This window comes from Corapipo altera, unplaced genomic scaffold, assembly GCF_003945725.1.
Source record: "Corapipo altera isolate COAL_440 unplaced genomic scaffold, ASM394572v1 198, whole genome shotgun sequence".
NCBI classification, from domain to species: Eukaryota; Metazoa; Chordata; class Aves; order Passeriformes; family Pipridae; genus Corapipo; species Corapipo altera.
The window spans coordinates 81,317-92,789 of record NW_020885076.1 but is presented as its reverse complement, the minus strand read 5'-3'; the positions used below and the strand labels follow the sequence as shown (position 1 = coordinate 92,789).

General features: G+C 48.8%; 1 protein-coding gene across 1 annotated transcript in view; it reads right to left on the bottom strand.

Moving 5' to 3' along the window:
- Positions 1–5,667, bottom strand: part of ASH1L (ASH1 like histone lysine methyltransferase) — a 56,718-nt gene extending 51,051 nt beyond the window's left edge. Inside the window, exon 1 of the mRNA XM_027669320.1 lies at positions 5,136–5,667. Coding sequence (XP_027525121.1) covers positions 5,136–5,546 — 411 coding nt within the window. The 5' untranslated portion in view covers positions 5,547–5,667. The remainder of the gene's footprint in view (positions 1–5,135) is intronic.
- Between the last annotated feature and the right edge of the window lie 5,806 nt (positions 5,668–11,473).

Here is an 11,473-nt window from a genome sequence, read left to right as displayed (position 1 = left end):
ATCCCTGGGCTCCTGATCCAAGCTCTCCCTGGGATCCCTGGCTCCCTGATCCAAGCTCTCCCTGGGATCCCTGGGTCCCTGATCCAAGCTCTCCCTCAGTCCCTGGGATCCCTGATCCAAGCTCTCCCTGGGATCACTGGCTCCCTGATCCAAGCTCTCCCTCAGTCCCTGGGATCACTGATCCAAGCTCTCCCTCAGTCCCTGGGATCCCTGCCTCCCTCATCCAAGCTCTCCCTGGGTTCCTGGGATCCCTGCCTCCCTCATCCAAGCTCTCCCTGGGTCCCTGGGATCCCGATCCAAGCTCTCCCTGGGTTCCTGGGATCCCTGGGTCCCCGATCTCAGCTCTCCCTCAGGGATTTTTGGGGTCAGGTCACCCCCCAGTGCCGGGGCAGAGCTGTGGTGTCACAGCCCGTGGCCAAAGGCACACCCTGTCCCTCAGCCCAGTTCTCCCAGGGCAGCTCCAATCCTATGGAAATGCTCAGGAATTCCCCCTGGAATACTCTCCAACCCAGGCCTGTCGAGTGCAGCAGGGGCAGGAAAGGTGCCCTGCTCCCCTGGGATAACTCCTGGTGCCCACACAGGCACTCCATGAGGTGGGAAGGACAGACCTGAAGCCCAACCCAGGTGACAAAGCCACCAAAAAAAATGGTCTAAAACAGTTTTCCTGGAATTCTGTGCCTCGTTAGCCCAGATTTCCAGCCCTGCTCCACGTTCCTCCGGTTTCAGATGGAATGAAATGGTTCATCTGGGGGCAAAGCTGTTCAAAAGGGTGAGATAACACTACACCAAAAAGCACTTTGTGCTTTAAAAAATAATCTGTTCCTGGGCCACCTTTAGTTCAACTGTCTGGCTTAAAAGCATCGCCCAAAACAACTGCACAAAACCTGGAAGTTTCCATCAAACTGGTGTCATTCTAAATTTGGGACTGAGCTGAACTGAAAATTCCAGCTCTCCCGTGTGGACACACGGTTTCCAGACTTGCACCACTCACTTCAGGAATAAAAATTCCAGGTAGTTTTGATATGAACTGTTAATGAGTTACAATCCATCCCTGGTGGCCTTGGCAGCGCTGGGAGAACAGTTGGACCTGATGGTCTTAAAGCTCCTTTCCAACCCGAATGATTCTGTGATTCCAGAGTCACCACAGGCACCAACAGCAAAAAAAAATGACTTTATTCTAAAAAAAGCATCTGCTGTTAGAGCACAATCCCAGGGTTTATTATTTACTGTGATGGTGATTGGTACTTGTGTGCAAAAGGCTGAGGAGCAAATGATCTTTCCCAAGAGCAGGGGGGTCTCCTCTCCAGCCTGGTGTCAAACTCACACTCCTCACCCTAAAACCAAACTGCAAACCCCGAGATCCTCTTGGTTTCCACCCTCTGGAACAGCCAGAAAGGAACCAGCTTGTTAATGAAACTGCAATAAAGGGGTTTTTATGTGCACACCCAGATCTCCCCGTCGCTGTTTGAGCTGCTGCACTTCAGGCCAGTGTTTGGGCCACAATTCCAACGAGCTTTCTGAGGAATCACAGGAACTGTGGCATCAATATATCCCACAGAATTCCCCAAATAATAACCACTGGAAGTGTCTGCTGTTTGTTTTTCACCGCTGAGACTTTGCAGGTTTTTCTAAGAGCAAGTTTGAACGAAGGACCAGGGAAAGAAAAAAAAGACCAAACTTATGTCCCAGATGCTGCAGGAAATATTCTCAAGGTACTAAAAAAAGAAATCACTCCTTTAGCTTTGTTACCTCTGGGTGGCTGTGATTTCATCAGTAAACTTCCCTGCAGAGCTTTCCCTGCACGACCCAGGGCAAGAGAGAGAGCTCCAGAATCCTGCACTCAGCAGTTTTCACCCAGGAATAAGGAGCTGGAGCAGGAGGGCGAGTCCCAACCTGCTGCCCCGTGTTACCACTCTGAGTTAGAGTTACACAGGCTGCTACTATCACCTCTTCCTGGTTGCTACACCTTCACCACTGCCCCTCTGCCATGGCCCTGCCTACATTCACCCTCCAGCACGGGGAAAACAGAGGTTTGCCCCTGAACAGGGCCAAAAATGTGTATTTATGTGTATTTATGTTCAAGGCTCAGGCTTTTGGGCTTAATGTCTGCCTGCCACGGGACACTTCCTGAAAGGAAGAAATCCCAGTTCCACACTCAGTGTCAAAAAAGCAGATTAAATGCTCCTTGGCTCTTGCAGCACCTCCTAATTTTGTTCCTCTTCACACTCGTGAATCTCGGCCTTTTTTAAGTCTCTCTTTCCTCTTCTGTGAGAAAAAAAATATTTATTAACTTGTATGTCCACACATTTCTGGAGGACAAACTGCAGATGCACAGGGAAAAACTCCCCTCACTGAAAGGGTGGTTGGACACTGGAACAGGGAAGAGGAGGAATCCTCATCCCCCAGGGAGGTGGCACCTGGGGACAGGGTTTAGTTGGGAACAGAAGGGCTGCACTCCATGATCCCAGAGGGCTTTTCCAGCCTGAGAGATTCTGGGATTCCAAGTGACTCCCCTCGCTCACAGCAAGCAGACAAACCCTCTGGTTTTACAACTGCTGACACTCCCCAAGTCTCAGCAGTCCTGTCAGCACCAAGCTGGAGGAAAAGCCTGTCAGACGTGGAAGTGCCAAGGGTTTTCCTCCTGTTTTAATTCTCCTGGTATTCCCAGGAGAGGAATTCCACTGCTCCTCTTTGTGTCTCAGCCCTTCACTCAGTGCACTGCCAGTGCTACATCTTCACTCCAACCCGTTATTCCTCCTCAAAAAGAAGGGGAAGTTCAGTGTCAGAGCTCCAGGTGAGGCCACACCCGGCTCTGAGCTGCTCATTTATTTGCTTTCCCCTCCTCCCCATCGAAAGCAGAGATTTAGGGATCCCTTCCCTCTGCTGAAGGGTAATTTTCAGAGCTAAAACTTGCTTTATTTCATGGCAATAAGACAAAAAAAAAATAAATCCCTGGGGTATTATATTCAAAACAGGAATATTTTAAGCCATGGTTCCCATTTATTTCCACACAGACACTTCCAGTCCCTTTTCAGGACTCAGCAGGACACTGTTTGCTGTCATTTCTAACAACCCACCATGGTATCAATGGTGTCACATATCAATAATATCACTAATGTATTATAACATATATTATATATGATATATTATTATATCAGATACATAATATAATAATATACCTATTATATATAATACACATAATATATGTGGTATAATATATGTATATTACATAATGTATATGTACTATGATATATTTATAATATATGTATTATATACAAAATACATATATACTTATTTTATATATATATAAAAGACATATATACTTATATTATATATGTATAAAAGACATATATACTTATATATGTATAAAATACATATATACTTATAATATATATATAAAAGATATATATACTTATTTTATATATATATACTTATTTTACATATATATAAAATACACACATATATAAAATACATACATACATATTATGTATATATAACATATATACATATATATAATATCAGTAATATTTGCTTCCCTTCCTGATTTCCACTTGGAATGGGATGGATCTCCTGAAGGAAAACCTGGTACACAAACAAAGACGTCAAGGGGGAAAAATCCCTCCTGTCCCCATCCAAATCCAAATCCTGATTATTTTCCCTGGTAAAAACTCTCTTGATGCAATGGGAGAGTCTCCAGATGCAACGGTGCCCTTTGCTGGGAGAACCAGAGGATCATGGAATATCCTGAGCTGGAAGGGACCCACAAGGATCATCCAGCCCCACACCCCAGCAACCCGACCCTCCCCTCACTAATTCACCTTAAACCTGCCCTGAGGAAGGGATTTGCAGCTGCAGGTGCCACCTGAATTCAGGCATCAAGAGGAATCACAGGCTGGATATTCCAGGCTGGCCAAACACTCAACTCACCTCAACAGAGTCTTGTTGGACAAAAAAAAAAACAGAAGAAAAAGGGAAAAAAACCCCAACATCAGTATAATGACAAGTTGGGATCTGCTCTTCCAGTGCTTTTCGAGAGGAAGTCAGAAAAATCCTTAGGAATAATAAGCTTGTTCTGAGCTGGAAGAATGTGAAATAAAGGCCATTGCCAGCATTTTATGTTATGCAACATAAATTTTGAGAATTTCTTGGTCTGCAGGCTGAGGAAAAACCCCTCTGATTCCCAAGGAGGGAAAACCCAACACAACTGCACTGTGGAGCCTGGAAAAAGCCAGTTCAGCCCTTACATCCAGCACACCTGTCTTTTCAGGACACAGTTTATGCCTTGGAATCACGGAATCCCACAATGGGTTGGGCTGAAAGGGACCCTGAGCACAGGACACAGGAGGGAGAGATGGAAACCCTGCAGCCCTGGGGCCTGTGGAACAGACATCCCACAGCAAGGAAGGGCTCCAGCTTCCATGGACTTGCTGGATTCCCCTGCTAGGGCTACCTAAGGGTACATCCTAACATTGTACTGGCAAAACTTTCATGTGGATTGGCAAAAAGAGCAGGTTGTAGCCCAACACTTCCAAAATTTAGCACCCATGCAACATTATTTGTAATTCTTGCCATTTATCCCGTTCTCCCTGTCTGCTGTTGCTGCTGTTACTTGTTACATCCTGCAGATCACACAAACAAAAAGGAGGCAGGGCTACCTCCTTCCCTTTGGAAAACCCCTGGCACATCCCTCCAGCCACTCCATTTATAGCCATGGTATCCCCAGGCTGGTTTGGAACTCAGCTGGAAAAGTCTCCTTTGCTTTCCAGACCCTGCTCGGGCCGTTTGTGGCAGTGACAGGTGAGAGACAAGAAAACAGGAACCCAAACCCCATCCCAACAGAGACAAGACCCCCAAGGACCTCCACTTTCTTCTATAAAAGAGACTAAAAATCACACCACCACTTGCCAGAGATGTCACTTTAAGCTGACAGGGGAATTATCTCTCGTTGACGGTGTCGAACTGTGAACGAGCACTTTCCCCCCGTCAACAGCCACGAAATCAAACCATTTCTAACTCCAGGAGCTTCAGGATCAGAGGTCACACGGAACCACACGATGGGGCAGAGATGGTGAAGCTTCCCAACACAGCTCAAACACACCAGGACCTGCAAACCACCCCACGGGCACCCCACTCACTTGTTTGGGAGGACAGTGCTCGCTCTTCTCATCCGTCATCTTCCCGCTCTTGGGAGCCCTCCTCGGCTGCTTGATGCTGGTTTTTATGGCAGGCCTGCAGACATAATTCTCGAGGTTCTTGGGAGGCTTTTTGGTCCTCTTGGCTTGAAGGCCGATCTTCAGCTTGAGGTTCCCCTCGGAGAAGTTGGTTTCCTTCACGGAGAACTGCTGGGCCTCGCTCAGGGCCTCGCTCTTCCCATTCTCGCCCTCCCGGCCCTTCTTCTTCCCGTCCTCCTCGTCCTTGCTGCAGCCTTCGGGCTCCGCTTCTCCCTTGCCCACCAACGTGCCAAGGTTTGCCACAGAGGGGCTTTTCCCAGAAAACCCTTCAGAATCAGAACCCAAGCCTAACATAGCAGTATTCCGAGGGTCCATCACAGGCGGAATATTTGCCTCCGGGTGATTTTTAGGGAAGATTTTACAGGGATATGTTCCTCAGAGGAGCTGTTCCACTACTGGCAGTCAGCATCTTTCACTCTGCAAGGAGGAAAAAGGCAGACAGAAGTAAACTTTGATTTCCTAGCAGAAATTAAATTAGGGTTTAAACCAATCGGAAAGCAAACAATTACATTTCAGACGAGCTGATGTTCCAAGACACCAACCCCGCTGGTCACCTACTTCAAAACCACAATTTATCTGCAAAACACTTTCAAATGATAAGTGAAAAATCAAAAGTGCGGGAATATTATAATATAATTTCCAATTCATCCACAGGACACTTCAAACAACAGTTAAGGACTTTAATATTGATCATCAAAGTAATTTTTCCATTTATAACCAAAGCCCAGCTACTCTTGGTCTGGACCCACTGGATGAGCTGCATCTAAGGAAGGACATGAATGAACCCCATGAGAAAGCATCCAAACCCCAGAGATATTCTGATTTTAATCATCTGAGCCACCAGGAAAGATGAGTTTAACCCACGTGGGCATTGGTTTAAAAACAAGCCACAAACTCCTGAACACACACACACAAAGCCTTGGACACTCCCAGGGATCCAGGGGCAGCCACAGCTTCTCTGGGCAGCCTGTGCCTCCCTCACAGGGAAGGATTCCTTCCCAATATCCCATCTGACCCTGCCCCTGGCAGTTTGCAGCCATTCCCCCTTGTCCTGTCACTCCAAGCCCCTGTAAAAATTTCCTCTTTTCTCTTGCAGGCTCCCTTCAGGTCCTGGGAGGATATTTTTGTTAGGGGCATTCAAAGCAGAAAGTGTTTAAATATCTTCAGCATTTAAATATCTTGATCATTTTTAAGTGAAATAGGTCAGAAACAGGTCTGATGTGCTGAAAAGTGCATCCCAGGCACCAAACCAGCCTGATTTCTGTCCTCCCCCTCCAGACAGTCACTGAGGCTCAACTGTGAGCTGTGAGATTTCAAGGGTTTCAATCAACTCCAAAATGAGTTTCACAGAAAGGTCTCAAGGAGCTCAGCCCTCCTGGCCAGACAGGGATTAGGGAGGCAGCTGGAGGAGGTGGATTTGGGGTGGCTCTGGAACACAAGGGGAAGGACCAGGAGTGTGAAAAGTGATCCTGGAGAGCACCAAGGCAACTGCAGTGGGCTCAGGTTGGGAGAACAGCTGCCAGGATTAGTGGGGGCACAAGAAAAGCTGCTGAGAACACCCAAGACAACCTGCTGGAAACCAGGCTGCCCCAAACCAAACTCTGGGCTCATTATCCACACGGTTTCCATCTGCAGCTCGGGCTTCTCAACTGAGCACATCCTCAGCAACCAAACCCACTGTTGTTGCTCGTAAGACCAGAGGTAATTAGATAAAAATCTCTGTTTTACAAGTGGAAAAAAATTGGGAGAACAGTGTGACGTGGATATAGAGGGTGAGTTAGTGGCACTGCTCAGATCAAGGCCCAATGTCCAGTCCAAGAGGCTTCACCACGTCACCAAAAATGGGCTTTCTCACACATGCTGGTGCACCAAGGAAAACTGCCCAGCAGTAAAATAACCCTGAGCTAATGCCTGAATTTGTATTATTCGAGTCCAAGAGAAGGGACAATCCTTCATGGAACTGTCAAATCCGTGTTCACACAACTGTTTCCTTCTCTAGGGACAGTGCTGCAGAACAGCAACAACACTTCAGTCATTTTCTTACAAATAAAATTAATTAATAAGCTTAAAATATGAAACCAACAGAAGATTACACTCATACACTGACCCCAGGAACTGCAAGGCCCGAAGTGCACAGTGGGAATTAAAGCAGAACTGTGCTCACATCTCACCCTGTGGCAACACAGGATCAGGGACCAGCCCAGAAACAAAGTCACTAAATTGAAACACAGAGCAGGTCATTTATTTATCCCTTAATTGCTCTCCACACAGACCACAAAACTGCTAATCCTGGCCCTAATCACCATTTTGCCTGGATCACTGTAATCTCCTTCTCCCACTCCTCAGTTACCCCAGGAATTCACAGAACAGTGTCTGTCTCTCAGGTCTCACCTCCCTGGATCCCAGGGATGCTGCTTCTTCCCTGCCTCAGCAAGTTCCAGCCCCCTGGCCCTGTCTCCAACCTGTTCAGGGCTGTGTTTTGGTTCTTCCCTTGCTCCTGTTCCCCACTGACACCACTGGCTGTGTTCTTGTCTCACTTTCTCTGTGTCACTCCTCACATTCCTCGTGCCTGGCTCTCCCCACCCTGCAGGATCTGTTCCACTCCTCCTGCAGGATCCCTTCCACTTCTGCAGGATCTGTTCCACTTCTGCAGGATCTGTTCCACTTCTGCAGGATCTGTTCCACTCCTCCTGCAGGATCCCTTCCACTCCTCCTGCAGGATCCCTTCCACTCCTGCAGGATCCCTTCCCCTCCTCCTGCAGGTTGTGCCTTAAAAATCTCGTGGATGTCAAAGCAAAGGAGCAGCCAACTGATGACAGCCACGGTTCAGAGGCAGCTAAAAAAAGCCTGCACGAGTTTACCCTGAAAACTCTTGATGATTTAGGGCTTTCAAGGCCTAAAACTCTCACATTTAACCATGTGCTGCAGGGCACTTATCAGTGTCTCCACTCTCACTGTGTGAAGTTCCAAGGCTTGTTCTGAATTATCCTGCATCCGGGGGATCTCAGGACAACAAAACTTTTGCTGGATTGAAAACCAGCCAGGTACCAAATCTCACAAGTGAGGAGCAGGACACGTCCTGACCATCTCCCTGCAAAGCAAATCCTGCAGGTTCTGCAGATCTCAAATCCCCCCTGTAATTGTTCTTCCCCCAAAAAAATTAACTAGGAAGTATTTTAACATCCTAGTTTTGACACGTGCCACCGTGGTGCTCATTAAAGATTCTTCTGATGCCACACACAGTTTTAATACCTGGGTTTCATCCTTATTCCCCTGGTGTCACATCTCGAGATTCCTGTTCTTCTCATCCTTTGCTTTTCCAGAAAGAAAATGCTAAGGGTTGATTTTCCACTGCCAGATCCCAGATATTTTTTCCCCACACCCCTTTAGCAATATTAACTGAGATTTTTCCCCTCTGATCAACTCAGGACTTCATTCCTGCAGCTGGTTTGGTCCATAAAAACACACTCACTTCATATTCAGGAGGTATTTTTCTTTTGGTTCTTTTCATTGCTTCAGCTCCAAGAGACACTAAAACCAACTCAGCTGAGTGTCTGAAATCCCAGAATATTACCAGTAACTCCATTGCCTCCCACAACCCCTTCTCACGTTCCTTGTCTTCTTTCCCCTGCTGTGGAAGGCAGTTACCACACTCAGAAGTTTTCTCAGAGAATAAGAAGTGTGATAAAAGCTGACAGTATTTCCCCACATCACATTCCCTGAGCAGTCACTGCTGGAGGCCCCTGGATCACCTGAAAATGTTTAGAGATGGAGACACTTGTCAGGAACAAAGTTCCTGCTTGTGTTACAGGAGGTGACAAATAAAATAACTTCCCAAGCAGCTCCTGCTGGGAGTGTTTTGGACAGGCAGAAATCCCAGAGGACCTGGCCTTGTCAGGAAGAATATTCCACGGGAGCTCTGGGAGCAGAGGCAGGGAGAGCGGCCACGGGTTTTGTGGGAAGGCAGGCAGAGGACAGACATGATGACACCCTGCAGGCATTCTCCAGTGGGAGGAAAACTTGGGAAGCAGAGATAGTGTTTCTCCCGGTCTCCTCAGGCGGCTCCAGCTGACACCCGACCTGACTGGAAGTCTGGAAGCACCACGTGGAATTCGGAGGCGCCGGGGTTGTTTCACTATTCACATGCAAATGGACGCGGAATTGCCAAAATCTGCATAACCAACCCACGTTTGACGGGAGCAAAGGTTCCTCCTGCCTTAGGCTGCGAGTCCCAGGTTGGGAATCCTCCTAAAATATTATCCCAGCTGCTCCCGTGTGAGTCAGGAGCTCCCCGGGAGCTCTCTGCATCCAGTGCCTTCCAGGGGATTCTTCTGGACAAACCCAGCTATTTATACCCATCCAGGCAAAGATGAAGGTGAAATCCTTGCCTGTTGTGTCCCTTCCCTCCTGACAGTGCCCTTGGTTATTCCCAGGGCCAGGATGGCCCCTCCTGTGCCACAGGTGATGGCCAGAGAGCCAGGGACCAACAAGGACTGTCCTGTCACAGAACAAGCCAGCAGCTCTCCTGACAGATTCCTTTCCCTCTGAAAGCTGGAGATGGGACTCACTGGAGCAGGAGAATGTGTTTTCCTTCCAACAGCACCAGAAATCCCCATTTTAAAAATAAAAAGCCAACAATCCCTCTGACAACAATATCTATTTAAAACCACCTGTAATCCAGTGACTCCCTGTGCTATTGCTGCTTTTCTCTCGTGACAACTGCCTTTTATACCAACGTGCACCAAGGGTTTAAACTGCTTTTTGTACCCTCTGGGACAGTTTAAACTTCTGAAAACAACTGGGGGAAAAAAAAAAAAGGCTTCTTTTTGTAAATTGTAACTCAAATTATGTCACTGGTTATTATCACTCCAACATAAAGTGCTTTTTAGGGGACTGCTGACTGCCTGTAGCAATGAAATGTAACTCAAGTCCAAAAAGAAGTTGTGGTAATTTTGTCTTTAAAACCAAAATTAGTTAAACCCCTTAAAAAAAAAAAATCTCTTATACTCTCAGACAGTTTGGAAAAGCTTTAATTTTGAGTCAGAACTGAAGCAGGCAGACAGCTGATGATTTTAGAGCCCATCACTCCCCATATGTTCAAGCAGCTGCCAGAACTTCCCCGTTCCCACAGAGGCACCAGGGATGGTCCCAAAGTCCTGCAGGATGACCATGGAAAACAGGATTCACCCCAAACCCCCACGTTCCTGGAAAACACCTGCCTTTGCAGGTGCAGCACATATTAGAGCAAGGAGGGCAGTCGAAATAAACGGGGAAAGAAGGTGCCCCTGCAAACGAAAACTAAGGATATTTCAGGGGATGAAGGTAAAGCCACAGGTTCTGCCCCTGCTCCCAGAGCTCTCACTGCCTCCAGTTTCCCTTCCTGGCTCCTGACAACACTCAGCTACCAGGAGAGCAAATGCGTGTCCCGAGGCCATCGGATGGAAACCCACATTCCAAGTAGCTCCCAGTTCTGTAATTAACGGGGCAAAGAACCACAAACCAGGGCCAAAGCCAGGAGTTAGAAAGTCAGGAGACCACGGGGGAAGAGAGACAGAGAGAGAGAGAGGCAAGGGCAGGAACACATTTTGCCTTCTGATCTGAGAGATGGGCAAGGCCGAGATACAGGAGGCTCAACCACCCAATCCCAAATTAAGGGTCAATAAAGCTAAAATAGGATTGCCAATGCAATGAGAGTAAAATTCCAGGAGTGTGATTTTGGGGAAGGAGGAGGAGGAGAAAGCCTGCAAGCCACTGACCCAGTAAACCAGCCGGAAACCCAAAAATACATAAAATAATAGCGATATGTGTCAGGGAGCCCCCCGGCCGCCTCCCCCCCGCCTCCCCCGCCCATCGCACGGGGCCGTGCCCGGGGAAACACCGAACTTCGGCGACGCGGAGCCGCGGGCACAGCCCCGCTGCCCGGAACACGGGGGGGGCCCGGCGGGACCCCCGGGGCCGCTGTCAGGGTGACATCCCCTCCCCCGAGCCCCCCGCGACCCCGGCCCGCACCCCCGGGGGGCTGCCCCGGCCCCGCGGCCGCCGCCGCTGTCACCGGGCCCCGCCGCCAGCGGGGATCCCCCGCCCCTCGCCGCGGGCCCTGTCAGGGACCCCCGGGTCCCTCCCCGCCTGTCAGAGCCCCCCGGTCCCGCCGCGGCTCGCAGGGACCGCCCGCCCCGCTCCGCGCCGCGCTCCGGGCCCTGCCGGGGATCCCCCCCCGCGCCGCCCCCGGGGATCCCCCGCCT